General features: G+C 43.2%; 2 protein-coding genes across 9 annotated transcripts; one reads left to right on the top strand and one right to left on the bottom strand.

The window, feature by feature from the left end:
- Nucleotides 1–27: 27 nt before the first annotated feature.
- Nucleotides 28–24,103, bottom strand: LOC122611424 (dedicator of cytokinesis protein 9). Of its 8 annotated transcripts, XM_043784483.1 has the most exons (15): nt 24,004–24,103; nt 23,294–23,655; nt 11,069–11,185; nt 10,447–10,982; nt 10,083–10,386; nt 9,198–10,019; nt 8,507–9,139; nt 8,113–8,448; nt 6,405–7,880; nt 4,736–6,346; nt 4,529–4,675; nt 1,853–2,063; nt 1,507–1,795; nt 1,208–1,440; nt 28–719 (listed from the first exon to the last, which is right to left on the bottom strand). In XM_043784483.1, exons 2-15 carry the CDS (start codon nt 23,387–23,389, stop codon nt 631–633), a joined length of 6,900 nt encoding a protein of 2,299 aa, XP_043640418.1. In that variant the 5' UTR covers nt 23,390–23,655; nt 24,004–24,103; the 3' UTR covers nt 28–630. The 8 variants fall into 8 exon arrangements, 6 of the variants coding, with proteins under 6 accessions (XP_043640418.1, XP_043640417.1, XP_043640421.1 ...); XR_006325514.1 differs by having other exon boundaries at nt 946–1,440; nt 23,294–24,093; XM_043784482.1 differs by having other exon boundaries at nt 23,294–24,093.
- LOC122611425 lies at nt 2,254–4,510 on the top strand. Its single transcript, XM_043784488.1, has 4 exons — nt 2,254–3,464; nt 3,553–4,074; nt 4,181–4,313; nt 4,375–4,510. Exons 1-4 carry the CDS (start codon nt 2,491–2,493, stop codon nt 4,438–4,440), a joined length of 1,695 nt encoding a protein of 564 aa, XP_043640423.1. The 5' UTR covers nt 2,254–2,490; the 3' UTR covers nt 4,441–4,510.

Raw genomic sequence — 24,103 nt, 5'->3', positions numbered from 1 at the left:
TTGAACCCATAAATGAAAGACTTTCGATTTAACATTTAATGCGTATATTTGTATTTAGTTCATTATACGATTTCACTAGAAAATGCATGTATGTAAATATATATCCGTAGATCTGTTATATAGGTTTTTCCTTTATCTGAATACTTTGGTAAGTTCTGTTGCTTGCGGGAACTTATTGCTCTAGTTTAACACTAACATTAATTTCATTTACGTTTAGGAATAATTAAATTATCAAACGATTCCTTAGCCATTTCGAGTTTTGAAGAAGACACAAAAGTTAGCAGATTTCATCTAATAAAGTAACTGGTACAGGTTGCGTTAAGTGCATCATTAGCCGATAGCGTTATAAAATCAAATCAAGGACTCGAATTCAAATTATAATAATAATAATAATATACAAGTTTTAAACTATATTCGGGCTGCACTCGATATCATGCATGCTATGCTAAAATATACAAATATTTGATGTAATTGTAAGTATCGAATCGTCCAACATAAAAATCTAACAACAATAAATTGGGAATTTAAAACGTAGTCACTTAGATGTAGTCAAATTAACATGTAATATCGGTTAACTGGAACTTATGGAACTGGTCGTTTAGCACACGTAATATATTGTTCGGTTATCGGTTATGAATGGTGTGTGGAGTTCTGTGTGTTTATGTGGGAGCTGTGGTGGTGGGTGCTGTTGCTGGTACTTTGATCAACAAAATACGGTCCTAAAAAGGGAGAATTACAAACTCGTTAATACAAAATGGAAAAGCTAGGGGTAGGGTCACGGAACATTTAGTTGGATTAGCCGAATTTTGTCAGAAAGCGCTTACGGTTAGTATCGGTTCGGATTAAAAGCCACCAGATTTAGATTGTTTATGTTTCTGTGGTGTTAGTCACATGCGGATTCCCTCAGCCGAGGCGCAAACCACTAAGCCCAAAATCGAGCTTTACCTGCCGCAAGACAATTTCAAAATCAACGACAACATCAAACAAAGGAACACCAAGAGAGCCTATGTTACGACTACGTGGTTACGTGTGGTTACGCTAACGCATAATGCAATCTCTACGCCTACGTATCGGGCTCGTGTTATTTGAATACATTCAAATTCAACATTCGGTTTGGTTTCTGGTTAGCCGTGCGTGTGGGTGACTTGAGTTTCAGAATTTTGATATTTGATATCTTATTATGATTTGTGTTGGACTTAAGCAGTACTTGAGTTATGGGAGGCGCCACTGATCGCATTGAACAAAGCCATGCTATTGCGCTGGTTTATGCTGTCGGCATCGTCGCCGAGCGGCTGGAAGGACTCGTCGTCCAGCAACTCACTGAGCGCCTGGCACAGCTTCTCGTAGTTCTCCTTCAACACATGATGGTACTCCTTCTGGTCTGCGCTGATGATCCGCTCGTTGAGGAACAGGGCCTTCTGGCACACCACAATGAAGTCGCTGCAAGGAAGTGAACGTAACATAAGAAAAACGTAACATACAATCTAAGCTTTTATAAATGCATACCGAAAAACATCCTTAAGATCTCCGACGCGATCCATTGAGAAGTTGTTAACCACCTTGGCATCGAGAAAGGCATGAGCGTAGGCCAGAGGACCAGCATTCACTGTCACCGCCACACTTCCCTGCAGACGCAGCTGCAACTTCTTCACATCGGCTGGTGGGAGAATGATCTCCTCCAGCTCTGAAACCTTGGATTGCATCTCATCGATGGCCACCTCGATGGGACTCAGTTCGATGATTTCACGCGATTTAACCGGTATACGTTTTAGAACATATGGGAAGGAGTATTGAGCTGCAAAAATTGAAAGTTTTATATAGAGCACATAAAGTCAGAGACAAGTTTGCATACTTTTTATAACCGTCTTGCGCTTCCATTGCTCTTCGACGCTGCCACGGGCTGCTCCCGATTTGGTGAACGGAGTCTCGTACATGAAGGTGTCCACATCGTGATTCTGCTCGAATTCATTCAGCCTTTGGTCGAGTTCGTCTTTGGAGAAGAAAGGAATCACATGGGTGACCTGTATGTAAGCAAGTTTGGCATCTAGTTCGTCTACTTTAACCTGAAAAATATGCATTAACATTAAATTATGGTAGTCTTAAGAAATCGTCTATTAACAATAATAACTATATATGATTCTGTTGATTTCTACGGGACCTTTTTTTCTTTGGAATGCAATCCATGGTGGACCTGCACAAGTAACTTCGAGATCAAGTCGCCACTCCGGCTCATATCAAAAATGGAGTTTGTTTTAGAATGCTTATCCACTTCCCACCTTCAACCGATTTGGTTCAAACAGCTCAGCAACTTTACTAGGTACTAGTAAATTGTTTGTTATTTTTATACAACTACCACAGTCCGTACACTAGAGCCGCAAAAGTATCCAAATTTTGTATACAGTTCGCGTTCCTTCTTTTGGCGCAAACCACAAGTTCATCAGATTGTCGGACATACGGTAACCAATCCCCAGTACATTGGCTGTTTCCGCTATGGAGCAGCTCTTTGAGTTCCCGGCTCGTGCGATGGGTCTGGGATTGGTCCAGATGCCGCAGATGCAACAGATGCAGATACCAATCCCATGTAGGCGGGAATACTCGCTAAATCCGAATGCAGTGGAATTCGTGCCATCTTTTCGCCAGAAATCCGAGCTTCCTAGCCCAGTGACCAAAACGGAGTCGACCTCAACTACAACATTGCAGCGTCCCGAGGTCGTTGGCGATGTCGTGAATCGCGTTGAAAATGGTTTCTTTCCCAAGCGCCAGATCTTTGATTTACTAAGTCAACTGGGCGATGAGCAAATGCCTCTCGAGGAGATCGCGGTGGGCTTGTTACCAGGAGGACACGGTCTTAGTATGACTTTCAACACCAAACAGCACGATAAGCTGCAGCCTTTGGATCGAAATACTGCAGGAAACCACGGTCGCCAGTGCCTCCTGCTGGCTGTGGGCGATCAGGAGAAGCTGGCCAACAGACCTGAGACCGTCCTAGTAACCCAATTCCTCATCCGGGTCAACGACCTTTTGAACGAAAAGTACGAGTACGGTGGCGATGCATCCGTGTGCCCCAGGTGCACTCTGTGCTCCAATCGCAGCTATACGGAGCTGGAAATCGAAAACCAAATCGATTGCATAAAGGCTTTTGAGAAATTTTTCACCTTCTCGGAATCAACTCTCTACCAAGACTTGGTTTCCCACAACGCCTTCAAGGAGCTGTGCCACAGACTGGGCTTGATCGTCAGCCGAGATCAGATCCACGTTAGCCGAGCTTCCACAGTGGTGCCTCCACCCACGGCACAGTCCTCCAGTGTCACCGTTTGCATGTCGAAAAACGAGGTGAAACCCCATGTGGAGGCCAAGGCCTATAGCGGAGATGACGAGTCTCATTCCAACGGCAGTGAGCTGGCCGCGAATGGAGGTCAACACCAGTCTATTTCAAATGAATATGTGAGGGGAAAGCTTTACAGGTGCGTCTCATATTGCGGATATTACCATTAACTCTTTTAGAGATGTGTATATTCTAAGGCACATTAAACATAATTTCTATAATTTCAGATACGAAGACTCTGACGGCTCGCAGGTGGTCAACGAACTTAGTGACGCACAACAAAACATTGAGCCTATGATGGTAGATGACTTCCAGTTGGATTTACCACCAACCACGCCGCCCAAGACCGCGGTAACCACTAGTGTGCCGGCCACCTTTCCGCGGGTGTACAAGTCGGCCAAAGCCAAGTGCTCGGCTCGCGGGGCAGGATCTAGTGGTCAGCAGAGTGGCTACAGTAACAGAGCAGTCCGTTCGATGATGCAGCCGGCGAAGGGCTCACCCACGGCTTCACATTGTCGGACTATTGCAGTTGGTGGCCACCACCAAGCTGGATCGGCTGCCCCCCGTAAGCTCCAAATGGAATCGAGTCCAACAGGGGCAAGTCCAGCCGGCAAGCAGAATAGGTTGATTGAAGCAAAATCAGGATGTGTTTACCAGCCATCTGGCAGTATGCAAAGAGTTGCAGCAGGTCGCGTCACAAAACAAGGAAAAGCTGTTACAAACGTACAAAAACCGCAGTCAAATCATATGTGAGTTATACCTTGTGATCTATGAATCACACCAAAGTACCTTGGAAGCAGGAAACAGGATTTGATCCTGCCTTCTAAATTTATTTTTCTATTCCTCATTTTTCAGTTGCAAGACGGGAAAAAATTCTACGGCCAGTAGGATTGCCATAACTAATCAAAAGCAAACCAATGGCAACTCGCAGCGAATGATGCCAAGAAGCACAAACGCCTCCATGATGCGTCAATCCGAGGTCAAGCGGGTAAACCTCTCGCAAGTCTAATAATTTCTCCATTAATATAATACCCTGTACTCCTTTGTAGCGCATGAGTTTGATGCGCGGCGACAGCGATTTGGATCTGCTCTATAACGAATATCTCTTCAAATGATTTGCAAATGCGTTATATGGATTCGTTGCTTGCCTTTCAAATATATTAGTTTTTCCAATCCAACCACAAATGCATGCTCTTTACTCACCGGTGACGAGTCCATGATCATCTTCACTACATCGGCTCCAAACTTCTCCTTGTACTGTTTGGCCAGTCGCTCGGAGATTTCGCTGAGCGATGTCAGCTTGGGCTCCTTGTACACATACTCGATGGCATGATCTTCCTCAAAGTACATCTAAAAATGCAATTAAGTTTAGTTTCATTTAAAGGGGTGAGAAATGTGTGGATTACTCACCATTCCATAGAATACAACCCTGTAAAAGCGGCCCAGCATTCTCTTTCCTGACCGATTCACCTCGCCTATTTTGTTGTAGGCTTGTGTGAGGTGTTCGTAGCAGTGTGCCAGCTCCTGGTAACTACGATCCCTTTCGTACATGGGCAGGATGAGTTTGTAGAGCTCTCCAAGGCACTCAAACCTCTCAGCGCGGTCCAAGAAGTCAGCACAGAGCTTGAGCTGCTCCAACAGCATTTGTTCTGTGTACTGGGAGTCCTGGGCACCGGCATCCAGTTTGAGACCTTGCTCATCTAGGGGTATGTTCGTAGATATCTTGCCGAATGCAGTGGATGACCAACTAAGAGTGCAACCTCCTCTTAAGCGGAGATATTCGCACATCAGTGCAGCAATGTGGAGATGGCAGCAGGCAGCCTCCGACAGATTTCCATTCTGCTCGTGATTTCTGGCCATGGTCACCAGCCAAGTGTGGCGAAGTTCTGGCGTGGAGGCATACGAATTGGCTAGGGAATACTGCAGTTCCAGCAATCTTTCAGGGTCCATATGATGAGCCTGCATTTGGGCAGTGGCCATAAGCACGGTACGCACTCGACGCGTTAAGTCCTTGACCTCCATGGGAAAACCCGTGCCCTTCATCGCCTTATCGCTATTCGCATAGCTATTGATGATTGACAAGCTTTCTTGGAATCTGGCATTGTTCAGTCCAATTACGTTTCCAATCATCTGGGATACTGATATAATGACTTGCAAGTGTACGCGGGTTAGGGCTTTTCGGCCACTGAATTCGAAGTTACTGCGCATGAGAAGATATAACACAGCACAAGACTCGTGGCGAATCTCCACTAGGCGACTATCGCAGGCCTTGAGAAGCTCATAAACCATCTGACCGCACAACATGGCATTTCCTTTGAAAAGAGCCATTGCATAGTTGTTTATAAAAGCTCTCAGTGCTGCAAAGACGTGTTTGGAGAGCCGTTCTGATTGACCCAACTGCAGGAATCTCAGGTAAACTCTGGCCACCTTGGGCAGGACTAAGCTATCGGCCAGGAGTTGTCTGAACTGCAGAACATACAGCCCCAAGCAGTCCAATATAATCATGCCCACTTCGGTGGCCAAATTCGATTCATAAAGAGCCAACTGACTTCTCGCTAGAGTATCCATATCCTCTAGTAGATGTTCCCGCGTTTGATTCAAGGTTCCACTCGATGGCTGCTGTTCCTGACTGCCGTTCTCCAAGCCTGTGGGTGGTTGAGTCCTAGCTGGAAGAGTGTTGGCCTTGGCCAAACGTCCCTGACGGGTTTCTGTAGATATCACTACACTTTTCTTGCCCACGTATCGGAACTGCAGCAGGCAGAGATCGAGAATGGACAGGAACTGCAGAGTCTCGGATTCATTGCAGTTTTGCCACCAAGCAACCATCTGTTCTTGTGAAAGGTGTTTGATGATGAAAAGGAAGCCCAGAAGAAGGTCCTTGCTTTCGACGGAACTGAACTTATCGCAGCGGGAGAGGATCTGTGCATGGGTAACGCTCACTGAGCGATTGTGTCCATTTCGTAGGGCCACATCTGTGTCCCCATTCGTATAGGCTCCTATTGTGGTGGTGTCCTGAGAGTGCTGAAAAAATTATGCATGTTAGCAATACTTGACAGGATTTAACTAGACAACAACTTACCCCCGAGTCCGTATTCGAGTTCAGTGAGAGATTAGAGATCCCATTGCTAATGGGCTGTCCAGCGATAGCGGCCAGATAGTTGTGCTCCTTCATGTGAACCGAGGTGCGGTATGGACTCGCTTGATCGCAGTGCATAGTCAGGCGATTCTTTGAACGCGGCGTGGACGTCAGAGAGCCAAAAGTGGAAGAGTCCTTGCTGAACACATAGCTACTGGAACAACTCAAGCGCTTAGTATAGGACGCGGAGTCCGCATAAACGTGCCCATTGGGCGTACAAGCTCCAGACTCCGCCAAATCATCAATCCGATGTATGTTGTCCATCACAACGCCCAACCATGGAACATAGAGCAGGGCAATCCGTGAGAGCTGACCCTTCTGCTGATATCGGTTATCCAACTCGTGTTTGGCCAGGAGATCTTTGAAAATGCCCAGCGCGTGTCGCCTCACATGGCCCACTTCATTGAGGCTGCTTTTCAATTCCTGAAGTATTAGTCCGGACAGAAAATGCTGCCTACAGAATTGTTCGGAAAGCGTGAAGTGCTGCATCATCTCAGGTGGTCTGTTCTTTGGATTCAAGACAAATGGCAGATTGAGGGGCACATAATGCTCATGCTGGCAGATCTCCTGCAGAAAGTTGAACTTGTATTCGTGAAGTATGCGCGGATTACCAGGCGCAAATTCTGCCATATAACAACGGATCAAGCGAAAAACAAATCCTCTGTCCATGTAACTCAGACACTGGCGCACAAACTTGGCCAAAGATCGATTCAGCAAATGAGTTTCCTCACTTAAGTCCTCGAATCGAGTGGTTATGTACGGCATTAGTGCCTTTATCAATTGCTCCACACGATCACCATATTCCTTGGGAAACCGCTCGTTACGCAGCATTCGAATCCTGCCGGTGGCCAACAAGTGCTGAGCCATGCTTTTTATAATCAGATCGAAGAATATCGACGAGTACCTCATAAACTTGTTGACGATGAGGAAATCGGGATTGCTGGGATTAAGTAGATAGGGCAAATGCCTGCAGAGTTCTCCATGTACCGTCCTTTGCCTAGCAGTTTGCTGGCTGTAGTAGGGTGCGTGAAATACGTACTTCACGTAGGCACCCAAAAGATCAGATCTTTTCGCCTGGTCACTGATCAAATGGATGATGTTTGTAATCAAGCGGATTACATTCAAACCGATTTCTTCGGATTGCGTGTGAACTAGCAGAGTAAACAGCTCGTTGAGGACCGTGGGTAAGTAGTTAATCAAGGATTTCATATCAATGGCGTGGGCAGCTTTCAAGATCTTGCAGGTTTCCGTTTCCGCTGGCACTGCTCCCGTTTTGCCTCCCTCCAGCAGCCTTTCACAGTGTCCAAAAAAGTTGTGCAAGTGCTGATCGGCAGTCAGAACCGTGGAGTCCAGACGCAATCCCACCGTATATAAATTTCTCTGGTTGTCGATCCACTGGATATCCGGACCGCAGTTCTGCTGAGAAATCGGAAGGGTTTGTAGGCAGCCATGGGTGGGGTGGAAAGTGGGTGGTTGGTGGTGCAGTTAGCATGCAAATCAGTGCGGAGAAAGAGAACACAGAAAAAGAGCACAGGTTAGTTGGCAAGCCAGGAATGGAATGTATGGGTATGAAGTGTGTTGGGTAGAGACAATACAAACATTTCATGAGTGGATGAACGACTTTGCGCAGCACACAACGTACACGACTTACCCCTTTGCCCCAGCCCAAGGGTTGGATGGAAAGATAGCCGACAGGCAAGGTGGCAGCCACCGGAAGTTGTTGTTCCTCCAGGCATATGCGATTCTTCTGGAGCAATGGCAACCAGGCATAACCAATAGGCGTTTCAAACGCCGCATGCGCATCCCTTTTCTTGCTGAGATTACAGGACACGTGGTAGAAGGAAAAGAGCAGGTGGTGTTCCGGAAATAGTCCCAGCGGAAGACGCAGTTTGATTTCCTCGTACCAGGTGGGTGTTACATTGTGATGCAGCACCGGGCAGGCTATCTGGGACACTAAGAGATCCTGGCCAGGGCGGCCATATATGCACTGCAATCAAAATAAATATTAATATATAATCATACTTTGGATATTTTATAAACTGCACCTTTAAGGGTTTGCTGTACTCCCCATCGCCATCCCGTAGCTCCACCACGACCGTGATATTCCTGGCTCTTGAGAACAGTTTCTGGCTGTCGAATTGCAAACTCAGTGGATACACATAGAGGTGGTTACAGAAACTCGTATAGGGGTGTGCATCCCGTTCACTGTGGCTTTGGAATTCGGCCACTTCGACAGTGGGCGGTTGCTTGGAAGATGGGCTAAATGTGGACAAAGGCGCCAGTGATTTGCTTAGGCCGCAAGGTGTGGTTTGGTCCAGGAACTGCATCTGCATCTTAAGGCTGCCAGGAATAACTGTTAGTTTGCTCAGTTTTTCAGGTTTGCGATAATCGATCAACAGCTTCAGAATTTCCTCATCCTTCAGCTTAGGTATCTCCTGGCGATAAATGGGACTGAACTCGAACTCCCTCTTGGGATCCACATCCAATTCGTGACTGTATTGCTTGAAGAGAGGTCTTGCTGCCCAGGCAAAAGGCTGGCGGTAATGGCCAATATGCTGAGCATAGCTCTTCGCCGCTTTATAGACTTTTTGGCCCAGCTTTGGATCCTTGCCAGCTTTAAGATACGGTTCAGCAACCTGGGCTATTCCTGATTGCAGTATCTTCTCTATTCGCACAACCTGTAAGAGATAACCTTTAATCAATATGGCATTTCGATTAAAATAATTATTTACTAACCAAATATATATCGGCATGTGGAGCTGTCACGGAAAGCAGACATTGTCGCAGTTGCTGAAACTGCTGACGATTCGATCGCAACAGCTCGGCAGACACTCCATCGAATAGGGAATGAGGTGCCTGACAAGCGGAACTCCTTTCATCGCCCTCCGCTGACTTTCTCGGGACTCCACAACCAGCAACAGAGGAAGGTACTGGCATATTTGGTAGTAGCTGGGCTGCCCACTGCTCGTTTACATTGAAGTAAAAGTTCTCGCTTAACTTTCGGTTTGCCTTGGCATCGAACAGCGCCAGGCTGGTGATATAGGGTTCCACCTGCTGTTCGACTCCACCAGCAGAGCCCTCGTCCTGTGGGATGCACTGCAGCCGGAAGCGCAGGTTGTGGCAGGTGAGCAGCAGCCGTGAGCCAAAGTGCTCGCGATACTGCTCCACATTATCGCTACCGCTGCCCTTGACTGGCGACTGATAGCAGGCAAATAGCCGGCGGCGCTGTTCCCTTCTCGCCAAAGCAATCGAGTGATCCGTTTCTCGTCCATACTTCATCAATTGGGGATGCAGTGATTGATCCAAGCCCTTCAAAGTGCCAAAGGTTGGCGGATCCATTGCGGGTGGCTGCAGCTGGGGACTTGGATTCGAGCCGATAGATGGCTGCCGTTCCAGTGAAGCATTTCGCTTCTCCTCTTGTGCGCGATTTTGGGCCAAAACCGATGAGATTTTGCTCAGCCAGTCCTTAAAGTCCTGTTCGTTTTCGGCAGCCAGGGTGAAGGATTTATGGCCCGTCGTCATGCGGAGCTCGAAGCAGAAGCGACCACGTTTGGGATTCTGAAATGGATTAAAAATGAATATTTGTGGCTCTTTACATTCTTTCTGAATGCAACGACTCACCTGAACCACATCTGTGCAGAAGTCCATTACTATTGTGGCTTTGGCTTCGCCCTGCTTCTCGTCCTTGTGCAGTTCTAATATATATGTGCCATCTATCTCCTGTCGCAGATAGCAGTAGCGTCGCTTGAACGACTTATTGCCAATATTGGCAAACATCCGATCCGAGGCAGAATCGGGTCCTTTTAGGAGGTATCCCTGCTTGGTTATGGTGTCCGCCTGGGAGCGAGTCATCTGCTCGTCAATGCGGTCCTGATCCGCATCGATTTCATAGACCTCTTCCACCAGTTCCTCGGCAGGTGATATGCTAAGATAAATCGGTTCAATTAATTGTGTTTGATATAGAACTATCAATTGGAATAAATACCTGGGAAGATCGTGACAGTTTCCACCGTAGGCATTGTATTTGTAGTGAATCAAGTGATTCTTTGCCCTGTACGTGTAGAGCGCCTGCCTTGTGAACCTGGTGCACTCCGCCCTGGATCCGTGAGGCTGTCCATCGACCAAGTCCTCGCCGTGCCCATCATCCGCAAACTCATCCACCTCCTCGGGCTGGGCCAGATTTGATCTGAGTGTAATCGACGACAGGGCCGACTCATATGAGGAATCCTTGTGGCTGGAGGAGCCGTTCGAGCACTGTGAACTCTTCCTGGAGAGTTGCCCATGTCCATTGGAGTTGTTCAAACTGCTGCTACTGCTGCTGCTTGTGTGCCCATTGCCATTCCCGTTGTGGTGGCTTCCATTCGACTGTATGCTACCCTGGCGACTCACTTGACTGTGTCCATTCCCGTTCGTTATCATGGCAGGACCATGCAGGGGACACACAATCGCCTCATTGGGAGGATCGAATCTGTCCGCCACTGACTTGGCATTGGTGCGCTGCTTGCGGGGCATGATGATCTCCTATTGGGGCACAATGGATACATTACATACATTAATAAATGTAAAGGTAATCAACTCTAAATTGTGTAGTAGATTCTTTTACTCACCGAGACATCATCTGTGGGATAGATGAGCAGCTCCCGCTGCGGATCATTTTGGATAACAGTTTTATTTTTGGCTATAAAGGCTTCAAAGTCGATCGGCTCCACCACGAGTGGCTTGTTCTGAAATAAGTCAAGAAGTATAGCGATTGAGATAAGTATACGTTTTCATTTTCCAAATGCTTGTATGCTAATTTATGCGGGCCACTTGTAAAAGCAGAGCGTCCCTATTAATAGCACTCCCCTCAAAAAAGTAATGCCCAAATGTTATCCATTCCCGCGATGCCGGAATGCAGACGGATTTCGAGAGATTTATAGATACAACGCACGTCATAAATTTATGGCCACTCGGTGATGTGTGAGGTTGGCTCTTAATTCCACTACCCCCCACCGAAAAGACCTTGACCGCATTACAAAGCGGATGCCACTACTATTCACTACCCCTAGTGTAATGATATTTTCCATGTCTGCCACTTGGCATAAACAAATTCATTTCGCCTAAACTCTAAACATTGTAGGATTTAAGCATGTTGCATTTCTCGCAGGCAATTGTTGATATTTTGTGGTTTTTGCGTCTTGGATTTTGCAAGACGATGATGAAGATACAATAATATCTGTGCCACAAGGTGTGTGACCCTACCTGTGACCCCACCCCACATACAAACATATATGACATGTCCATAGTGGGTTAAAGTGCCACTTCCGTTTTCGCATATCCATTTCAGGCGACTTTCGGATATGCTGTCATTTTATTGTCTTCTTCAAACCCGAGGTGTGTGGGCTTGTTGTGTGTTTTATTCTTGGGCTTGGTTTATTTCAGGAAGACACGGGTCAACTCAGGCCATGGGAAAAGTTCATGTGGAACAACGTTTAAGCGACGTTAACTGCGACATCGGGCAAAGGATTGTCATAGGTTGGGATCGGTTATTAGGGAGAGAACCAAGTTTGGGTTGGGTTATTACTACAAATGTTTAGTTATTAAAACAGTAAGAAGTCATAATAAAATCTTTGCAGGTGGGCTAATTTTAAAGCACTGCAGTTTGAAAGTCAGACATTTAAAGGTCGAGCTTTTTAGTTTTAAAGGTTATAGAAACCAATAGAAATCCATAAAATATTGGCAGGCAATCCATCTATATCAGCTGTCAGCCAGTTCTATTGGCAAACCTTGGCTTTGGCCCTGATTCCAATCGCATATGCTTCAAACCCAGCCACGCCCACAAAAGTATCTGGCCAGTCCACCCCCTTTTCCACCTCCTATTCCACTGCAATGTCATTGCACTCGCCCACTTAGCCACTTTTGGGCCCGAGCTTGGGGGAAAGCATTTTCCATTGTGAGCTCAGGTTCGGGCCTTTTCCTGGGGCCCCCCGTTTTCCAGTTCGCCTCTTGGCACGCACCGCATGCAAATTGGCAGACGTCGCCGCTTGCGTAATTAAAACCACTAACCGGCGACAAGCTCAGCTCAAAAAAAATAAATAATAAGAGCTACAGGTAAAAAGTACACCTACGGCTATGCATGGGCATTGCGCAAAACGGCAAACTCATCAGCGATAGGTGGCCGCGCAATTACCAAATCGATTGGCCAGCATAAAAGCCCGAGAAAGTTGGCCAAACATTTTCGGTGGCTAGTTTTATGATTTTTCTTTTTTGTAGGGGTGTGAGCCAAGCTCAAGTCTTTAAAATGCATTGCCCTGCTGGTCGAGCAGTAGTAGACACGCAAATTCGCGGTGAAAGATTCCATGAGGCACAACTGGTCCAGCTGGGCGTGAAGACCTCGGAGATCCACCAACGACCACATGCCAGTGCTCAGCAATCATGATCCGAAGCCATTAGGCGCTTCTTTTCGAACAGTAATGGCAGTTTTAGCTATCTAACTTATTGCGGATTTAAAAGTATCATTCGTAAGTACTAATAACTAAATGCAAATCATAGAGCTACAAAATGTCAGCAACTAAAAACTGAAGATTTCCGGAAAGCAATTAATTAATTTAGTCATTTCTCGCAATTTGTAGTTTCAAATTTGTAGGTACTTTTTGGCTATTAGGTTCCGGCATCTCTGATGATTATCTCTGCCAGCAGCCAGTTTTAATTTAAAGTTAGCGGTTTGAGGCGCCTCGCCCGGCAAAACGTGACGATTTATGCATATTTCAGTGAAGCATTGACCAGGCCTCAAGTGGCAAGTGGCAGTGGCAGCCATAGCTCTCCCCATCATCCAATGCCCCCTTCTAAGCAAGGCTTGACATTCATTGATTTAAGCAAGGCAATTGGCCCTGGCATGTCTTGAATGTCACTTGAGTTGGTGTCCCTTCATTTTCCTCGCTTATCAATTGAAATTGCAACAAGGCGGCAGCTGCCTTCATTTATATCTGGTATATATATGGTATAGATAGAGAAATGGTATGGTATATATAGAGAAATGCGGGAAAGGGTCACGAAAAGTTGGATCGGCTCATTCAGAATTCGCTTTGAAGTGGAAACCGTTCAAGTGGTCTATACTGTAGACTTTTCTCCTCCCGATTTGCATATTCTGGCCACGGAATTGATGTGACTAAATTTAGCTTAACTCATTGCATATGATTTGTTGTGTCTGCGTCTGTCGAACTTTTGACCCGCACGAATAATGCTTCTAGGGGCTGGGTAAGTGGATATCTAACGTGGAAAACCATTCAAGGGCTTTTTCGAAAATTTTTAGAGTTTTTAAAAGCTTTGGAAGAGATAGTGTGAGTGCAGGGAGTTTGGATAGCAACGGATTTGGATTAGATTTTAAAATGCGTTTTATTTACATTGCAAAAATGGAACACAAAGTATTCTGCTACCATTTCTTTCGGCTTTTGTATATCGAATACCATTTATACCATTAATATGTAAACATGTGCATGTGGGGCAAGAAAAGTATACAAATGTTATGATTTGTTTATTTGCAGTGTATGGTCAATGGGAATAAGGCAGCTGGCATCCGTTCTGCGATAGCGGAATGCGGCATACAAATTCCATAAATTTATGCCCATGCAGGGATTTCCTGCTCCCCCAGCAAACTTGATCCGTGAAAGGCATGAGAAGAATTCTACTGATAAAATACAACTAAAAAACATATTTATATACTATTGCATGTATAAATTATTATAAGGCAACGTGGTCTTTATCAGTCGTTTGGCTAAAGGAGAGGTTTGTCCAGTCATCGGATTTGCAACTTTAAAACTGGTTTCGGCCCAGTGAGTTATAAGTTTTGGTCATCTTCGGTGGGTTTCACTGTCGCTGGGTTCAACGCACCGAACTGCTGTTTAAGTAATATTAAAAACCCAAGTCCAAGCCAAGTGCAGATCTGTAACTGGCCCACCCATAAAGGTGGTGACAAGTCAGCGGTTTTCCTCACCCATTCCAGACATGCCCCTCGAACGTGTTGCCTAAAAGAAATAAATGAAAACTGAAAACACAAGTGAGCAAAAAAACCAAACTAAACCAAACAAATTTCTCGCATTTAGTTATACAACTAACTAATTTATGGCCCGTGCGGGCAAAAGTTGAACTTTCCAAGCAAGATATTCTATTCAAAATGGGCAACGAATTTCACCCAGTTCCAAGTCCGCGATTCGGAGGCAAATTTACATGTCCGGACAAATGAGGAAGCTTATCATTAGCTGCGTTCAATTCAAAGTAAATACTTTGGCAGCGGCATTCATTAGATGGCTTTTTGTTGTCCGCACAATGAGGGAAATGTGGCAGAGAAATGTCGGCTGCATAAGCGGCATTTAAATCATAAGAGCGACACAACTATAGCATAACTATAAGATATTTATGCACTAATCGCCCGCTGATCAGAGTTATATAAGCCACAGATGGCGATGATTTCTTACGCCGTTGCAGGCCCATTTAAATAAGCCATGGATTGGTATGGAAAAAAGTTCCGCCAACACTTTCATTTCTTTACAATTTTTGCTCAGGTAGAAGACGAAATTAACTCATTTGTTTTGTGGCTTATAATTTTCCCAAATTAAAACATTTTCTGTGATAGCGAATTTAACACTTGCTGTGAACTTTATAAAAATCTAAATAAAAGCACTTACTCTACATAAAAAACACTTGTTTTTCTAATGAAGCAGCTCGAGACCCATAATGGTTTTAACCTGTCAAGATCAAAACCTAACTGGTCGACAGCTCGTGTTGGCCAACTCAAGCAGAAGTACGAGAATAGCCAGAAGCAACCTTGAGGACAATATGTGGGGGAAATAAATGAAGACTGCGGCAGCAAAAGAAAATAATTGCCCTAAAAGCAGGAAAAGCAAGTGCAGCAAATGTGGAAAAAAAACCAGTGGAAAATCCAAGGCAAGAGACAAAGACACAAAAAGTTCCCACGCAGAAAACAAATTATAAAAAGTGGGGGAAAAAGAGGCAGCTAAATAATCACATAGGAAACTCATCCAATATCCAGTTCTTGGTCAGGTCTCGTTGTTCAGCGAATAATTAGCCATTGAACGCAGCCGAAAGAAAGTAAAAGAAAAGCAATGGACAGCCAAGAAAACCCAAGAAAAGCGCACACACATTTTTGGAGTAAGCGAGCAAACAATCGAACGACAAACATTTGCCGCAAGAATCTTGTGGAAGACGTATTAATTGCCGACAACAGTAGTCGTAGCCCCGATATCTTCGCATTTACAGATGCCTTGGAAAGTTGACAGTTTCAGTGCAGTTTTCAGTTTTCAGTGGAAAATTGGGTGGCGGCGAGCAGATCTGATGGATTCTGCCATCTGTGGCCGGGGCAACTTTCTAAAAAGTACTTAGCACTTTCAATTACAATTGTACAATGTGTCTGCGACGCCAAGAGGCCGGTTACAAAAAATACGGCAGCGAGAATCTGGCAAACTAATTATGTACATTTATGGTCGCGTCGCGTCGGTTTTCCATTGTGAGTGCAATGGGAGAGTGTGAAATATGTGTTAATTACACGGCGGCGAATGGTCATCGTTAAATTCAAGTGTCTCTCATAAATTGCTCAATTGCAGAGAGATCCAAACAAATCTCCAAATCTCCGGGGTCGACAGATTCGCATTTGGCCAAAAGTTGAAGTGCCACACGACACACCCATTTCATAATCTTCGGCTTGCCATTTAATGCCGAATCGAGCACTTGAGCTGGAAAACCAGTTTCTAAGGAACGCAGCTGGTGGGAGTGTACTAAAGAAGTATCTAATTTGTAAAGGTTTCAAAAAAGGTTGATTCAATATGATTTGGCAATATCATAGTTTAAACATCTGGGCTTAATAAGTTTCCTCATATTTCTGCAAATACATCTTTCTATGTGACTGTGTGAGATATGTATCTTTTAAAAAAGTCCAATAAAAATTAAGCTGATTTGTTTCGCATTTTAAATCAGCCAAATGCTTTAATTCGATTTTTATTATCACATGAAAAAGCAATCTGCCCAATTAATAAACTTAAAGACCTACTAGTTGGGCTATAAATTCAGGCACGCGAGTTTAAATCAAATGAAACTGTGTGTCTTAATTTTCTGCTTTGATATGCAAAAGAATCCGCCTGTTTGAAGTGTATCTTGTTGCCACACATTTCAATTCATTCCCCAAAGAGAAAATCCGCCGCAAGATGACAAAACACTGACGGCCAGTACTCACTTTCGGTTAACTGAAACCCGTAGAAACAGCAGTAGCAGATCGTGCCGTCTTTTTGAGGGCATTAGTAGAAACGATGCCCAATAGCAACTTTCATTCTGCGGAAAAACAAAGGCCTCCGCTTACAAAAGTCGCAAACAACAAAGAACAAATCACACATGCGGATTGAAATAAAGGTTACTGACATGTCAAATGAGTATCTCTGTCTTGTCTATGCCAGTAGCCTTTTTACCCATTTACAGAATGGGAATGAGATACAGTGGTACCGACTGACGCAAAACTCCGGCTGGATGGATATTTGCCCAGAACTTCAAACACAAAGCTCGCACATTGTGATTGCGAAACGGAAGTGAGTTAGTGTGTTTTTGCCTTGTTTTATTTTGCAGTTAGTAAGTGTGTCAGCTGTAGCAAGTGCTAACTGCTTACTCACACCCCTTCTATCCATCTACCCGTTTTCCTATTTGGCAGTTCTGCCCAAAAGTGAATGACATTTGCACAAAATATTTGCCGTGGCTATGGAATTGCTGACAGAATCAATGGCATCGCGACGCACACAGGGAAATCTATTATTTGCATATTCTCTGAAGGAAAACTACAATACACTGAGCACAAATAGACCAAGCAAAGTGATAATTAAAATTGTCTTTAAATGGTATTATCTAAGCACTACTTCCTAAATGATAAGTTAAAATATTTATAGGACCCTTGTGGTGCCCACTTGTAAATATGAATAAAATGAATACCTAATTGAACATTAACAGACGATTCGCATGCATATTCGTTTCTTCTTCGCAGACCTTGCCAATTTCTACTTATGCAAATGTAGTTTCTCCGTAAAGATGAAAGATCCCATGTAGGAATAGTACGGGTGGGTCCGGCGTGCAAATGAATTTGCTGCAAACAAGTAAAACTAGACAGCAAAGTTGAATTGAAAGGCGAATAGTTGAATGCGAAGTGGGAGGACCAAACGGAGCTCCCCGGCAATTGTGCTCATTATGCAATAGAGTAAAGTGCAACGGCACCAACTCCAACAGAAACGAAAACAATTGTCAACAATAATTGTCGCAAATAAACAAAAAAGTTGTCTAGAGTGGAACGTTTATCACGACTAGATGTTTGAACTTCAGTGTGGGTGTTCAGTGGGCGTAGAAGTTGAAGTACATGTGTATGTGTGGGTGGGCGTGGTTAAATATATATTTCCAATTACTCGATGATTTCATCGAATTCCATGTGGTGGGTAGAAAAATGTTAGAAATGGCTTTTAATTCGCAGTTGGGCAACATAATGCATTGTACTGAAGCGTATCGCAGCATCTAAAGAAATATAAGTGTAATGACTGTTATCTAAATCGCATACTAAAGAGATTAACTTAACATGAACATGTTTATTTTATGATAGCACGTAGTTAAACAGACCAGTCTGGAAAAAAAAAACTCAACAATATCAAGCCGTTAAATATTTACATCTCTAATAAAATTAGGTTGCGGACCAGCGAATGGTCAACAAACTTCAACTTATAATCATTATTACCTTCTAACAGGTAAGTATAGGTATAAGTAGTATTTGAAAATCCTCTTAAACTTTCGTCGTAGAAAGAGAAACCGCATTGGCAGAGACAAAAGACCCTTCAAAAACCATGTGACAGCATTCGAAGTTCCCTTTTTTCGTGTTTTGATAAGCTTACACGGCGCAGTCAACGAAAATCTCGACAATACTTTACACCTTTCACTTCCAGCGAGCAGAGTTTCTCCTACGAATTTACAACCGATTCATGATCAGCACTTCACTTCATTTGGCACCTTTCTTGGTTCTTTCACATTTTTACTTCATTCACTGTTTTCTGCCACTTTGTTTTCGCAGTTTATACTCGTGTTCGTTTGCAATTTATCAGTGCATAAAAATCTGGCACATTAAATGCCATCAATTTGTTTGAAATGAAGCCTGAGAGAAGTCAGTGAGCCGGGTGAGTTCTCGGCGAATAAACAATTGTTGATTTTGCTCAGCTGTGAATAAAAGCTCGGAAATTCTTGATAAATCCACACTGAACAACAAAATAAACGGAAACAAATTTTAACACACACCTCAAATAGATTTGTTCATTTGGAGGGTTGTTGCTTTTGTCGGTCAGTAGAGAGAGAAATTTAAACAATTTAGTTTAGCAACACCAATTGATGCTTTATTCTGCAGCAAATTGCCAACTCATTGAGAGGAAGCTACCTATTAAATACGTTTTTTGAATGTCAGAGCTGGCACTACGTCGATAATTCTAACGGCACTTTCGATAGCTCTTAGTAAAGATGAGTCTTCCAAACTCAATTGTACGCAAATCTTCGTTTATTGCACGTCCTAGCAGTTCCCAATTAATGGGGTTTGTCAATGAGTCAATCTGTAGAATGCATTTGCCGCCTTGCCTGATTGCACCTGTCGATGCGATTGGAAAACTGGAAAATGCGACTCATTCCCACTTGAGACCTGTTTGATGGCGATACTTTATTTTTGAGATACTAGTTCGTGTTCGGTATTCGGTTTCAGGTACCAGCTACAGGTACAGATAGAGCTTCAGGTTCAGGTTCAGGTTTGGTTCTGGTGCGGAGGCACGATTTCAATGTCAATATTTACACGACAGTCGCACCGATAAACATAAAAAGTTAGCATCATCGTCGTCGTCGTTCATTGCTGTTTTAATTGCTCCGCGGCAGCTTCTTCCTAGTTTGGCCGGTGGAGAAAATATGCATAAAAGAAAGTTTATCTCTTAAGCAAAATCAAATTAAAACATCCATGACATATTCAAATTAATCACGCAGTCGGCCCGAAAAAGGAGCGCCATCAGAAATAACGAGAGTGTGAAAAGTCGAGCAGATGCAGAAGCAGTGCGGTGGAATCTCAGGAGAAGAGAGTCAAGGTCAGATCGAGGAATCGATAAAAGTTTGTCGCCACCAGGCTCGGAAAATAGGAAAGCGAATAAGGACACATTGAGGTCACTGATTATTGTTATTGTTGTTATGGTTGATGTCGGCGCAGAGTCACGCATATAAATGAACTGACATTGCTCCAGATATTAACAATGTACGGAGAAATATGTACTACCCAATCTTAATTTAGCACTTATTATGAACTTTAATAATCAATAAAAATCATTATAAAACGAAAGAAAACAATAGAAAGGCTTCCCATTAGCTAGCTATATTTTCAGTGTAATATATATTTTTACCGCAATGGAGAGGCTACGCTGATAGCGGCCAGTGCAATGCATCTAAAATGATACAGAAAAAGAGGGGGAAATGTTTGGGTCAGTATTACAAGCTCTGTTATTAATAGCCAAAGGTTGATCGGATGGGGGAATGGCTAGATGACCATGATACGGCGAGCACGCCCGCCAAACAAACTGAATCGGAGCAGAGTGGCGGTCATTAAATCGCAGACAACTCACGTCAACTCGGGGAAAAGCTCAAACAAAAAGATACGAAAAATAAAAGTTGCGAAACGATATTTCCGGCGGGGGATGGGAAAAAAACGGTGACCGACACTCAGAATAGAATCACGGAATACTCGTACATAAAATAAACAATAAAGCGGAGATGCGCAAAAAGAGCAGGCTACTAACAATAAAAGCACAACGAAATATATAATATACAAATATCGGATACGAATATGCCATGACCTGGAATTGAACATACATATATAATGAATATGTTTTAAATCATTTATCACCAATGAACATGGTCTAAGTATTTAAACATTTAAGCAAAGCACATAACATTTAAATAATGAAGCATAGTTGAGCAATATGTAATTAAATATTCTTAAAAAAACACTGTATTTTATGCATAGTTTATTTGTCTTTTTTTGTCCTAGGCTACAATGTTTAACTAAACAAGTTAAGTACTTTGCATACCCCACCTTTGGAAAACGTAATGGGTAATGTCAGTAGGAAAGTACGAGCACTTGAGCCATGACCACTTTACCCACTCCACTTCCGACTGAAAATTTTCCTCTTACCCTTTTTGGGCACTTTCAAAAGCAATAAAAAAAACTCTAACTGGAAGTTCCCAGAAAGTTTAGCTATTAAACAAACATATGGTATTATACAAAATGGGTACATTAATTACATGGATAATTATTAATCAGCTTAATAATGGATTTAAACGGAAGATTCTCCTACATCTCAACAAAGGTAATATTATAGCGCATGTTTTGATTTGGGTTCGTTTTCTTCGACTTATAAGGAACCTCTTGAGTTTATTGTTATAGTGGTGCTTAGCGCAGTTTGGAGATGAGGTCATGACAAAAAAGGTAACTTGTGCCTTGATATTCCCGAAATGGAACACAAAAAAGGTTAATTCATTCTCATAAATCATCCGGGATTTTTTGTAGGATCATATTGTGCGAAAATTGTGCTAGAGAACGCAAGCATTTCAGTTGTAATCAAAAACCGGATATAAGCATAAAATATCCAAGCTATTTTCGACTGTTCGCAGCAAACTAAAAGCTTACTGGAACATATATAATTGATATAAGTACAAAATACACTTTAAAGTCGCAATTCGCTGATGTCAAGACATTCCAGCTTATCCAGACCATTTCAATTTTCTGAGACCCCCCGCCCCAACTTTTTTAACCGAAACCACACAATTCATATTTACCCTGATATCGGATAACAAAATGCGGCACATGTGCGCAGCAATAAGTTAACAAGTATTTAAACAAACAAGGCGGAAACACATAAACAAAATTCCATAAGTGAACCGAAAGCGAGCCATAAAAATTAACCCAAACTCAATGTAACTTATGGTTAAGTAATGGAATGATGTTTTTGGAAATGGAACTCCATTATTTTGACCCGTTGAACTACAAAAACAAGACTTTAGTAATATTTAATTAATACTTTTAAAGGGGGATACTTTTATCTATTAAGTCTGCCATTTCGGATGTGCAAAACCCCGTGACAGGTGGAAAATGAGGAGTACGACTCACTGCAACCACTCTTCTCTTTATTGGCGTGGAGCCATCTATCTGTCGACAGTTGCTTATTATGGTTTGATTGCCTGTCGGCAGTCCGGTTGATTGCAGCTGTAAGTCGGCAATTGCTTATCAATTCGGCTTCGACTCTCACTCTACGCACTAATTGAATTAGGAGTCCCGCGTAGGAGAATGGGAACCACACACAAACCAACAATCTAATTGACATTGGAAGCGCGGCTAATGGCGCCCTAATATGATTTTCGTTTGGGACCGTAATAATGCAATTAGTGGGTACTATCATGAGGTGGAATGGGAAGGAAAATATCGCTGTTGAGGCGCAACACGTGGGCGAAGCCGCCACAAGCTGAAGTCACACCCAGTGCTCAAGCTGGTCTTAGTTATGTTCGAAAGTACAGAGGAACCTCGATAATTTAAGAAACTGCATACAGCAGAATGCTACCAGGATGGGGTATATAAGTTGGGATTGTTATTAAGTACAATGCCAAAACTTTTCTTTTGAATATTATTACCATAATTACTATGTCATATAACATTTCTTTAACATAAATTTTACAGACTACAATTTCCTGCTCATCTATGTATGTAAGTTACAGCCTCCTTAGGGAATTATCACTGTGCTCGTTCTACGGCGAACATCATTATCGTTCAGCATGAATATAAACAAACAAAAGTAGAAGCTGCGGCGGAATTTACGAATCTCACGACCTTGACGGATTCTTCGCTCTTCATGCCTCTCTTCTACAATCTTCGGAAACAGAAATCGAGTCTTTTGAGTCTCTCTTCTCCAACAACAACTATGCATAGAATTACGATGAGATAAGGAACGAGTTTTCCCTTTCCTTAGCACATTTCCAATGTTGACTTTTCTTATGCAACTTCTGATGGGTGGATGGAAACACTTTGCCTTATAAAACGTTATGATCTCGATGATGTGTGCTAAGTGAAAAGAAAACATTATTAAAACTCAAAGCATTTGGACATGTGCCAACGCAATGAAAACATGACCAAGTCTGCAAGGGTGAGCGGAAAAAAATATATGTTTGTACTTATGTACATACATTTAAAAAAAATTGTTAAATAAATCGAATAAGACAAAGATAGTTGCAACACAAAAGCAAGAGTTTCGACTGTTCGGAAAAGTTAAATATTAAACTAATGGATTAACCCACAACATTTTTTGCATGCCAACATATTTTATAACACATTTTGAAATGCATCTTTGTTTACTTTTCATTTGTCAATAAACACAATATTTTGTCTAAAATATATTTCCATTTTGACCACAGCTGTATGTTTGTGAATGTGTTGCAATGTAGGAAAATGTGCGTTTCTGAGTGGGAAATTCTGTCGCACACAGCCAACACACAAAGCAACACACATTTGCATTCCGACAAATTCTATATAATTTCTCTTTTATTTATAATGCTTGCGTATATATGTACATATATATGTGTGTAAATAGGGAGGTAAACAAAACAAAAGGTGACATGCATTACTGGAGACACACCCACACTAGCATACACATGTACGAAAAACAACAACTGCAATTCTGAAAGTCAAAAATAGTCTAGGGGGGAGTGAGCGAGATGGCAATAAGCAGGTGTAATAAGGGAATTTGTGAACTTACCAAAACCGCGCTCTCTCGCACCAGCTGAGAGACATTCTCTCTCATTTGCACCGCTGAGCCGAGCTTGTTCAAGCCGCGCGTAAACTTTCGCTCCATCCTGCTCCCTTCCTTGCTCTCTCTCAGGGATCAAACAAACAAGTTGTTGTTTTATTCTCCCCGCTGTTGCTTTAGTTGTTGTTGTTGTGCAGAAACCGGCGGAAATTCAAAAATAGAGGGAGACACACACGCACGCACGGACACACACGCGAGCAGCCAGGATGCGCTGCCGACTGCGCAGTCGACGTCGCTGCCAGCGATGACTAATACGATATCCTTGCTCTGTTCACTTTTTCTCACTTTATTTTCACCTCTTTATTTGGAATCTAAGAAGTGTAATAAGGCAAGACTATAATTTGTTGTAAAAAGGATTCATGTGCAAAATTCTTGAATATCCATGTTATACACAAAACACCAATACACGCACGCAGAAATTCCCACGCCCCTTTCGGCAAAAATGAGGGGGGGTCTGTGCGCAAAAAAACACAAACACCCACGGTAAATATTTTTAGCAGCCTCCGGCTTCTAGCATTCCGATTAAGATTATAAACAATATATTTTAACGAGCCACACACAGTTGTTTAAACAATTTTACTATCAGGTTAATTACTCGTAATTTACGTGCGTTGGCCGTTTGAGGTGTTTGTGCGTTTGCAGCGGCGATTTGAACGAACCGTTTTTGGCGTGGAGTTTATCTTTTCGAATTGCCGCTAACGGAGCGTTGAGCTCCTCACGCGAACGAGATCCACCGACTTTTGGGGACGCGAAATGTTG

Source organism: Drosophila teissieri, chromosome 2L, assembly GCF_016746235.2.
Source record: "Drosophila teissieri strain GT53w chromosome 2L, Prin_Dtei_1.1, whole genome shotgun sequence".
Classification (NCBI taxonomy): Eukaryota; Metazoa; Arthropoda; class Insecta; order Diptera; family Drosophilidae; genus Drosophila; species Drosophila teissieri.
Note: the sequence above shows the minus strand (reverse complement) of the source record. Positions and strands in the feature narration are given on the sequence as shown.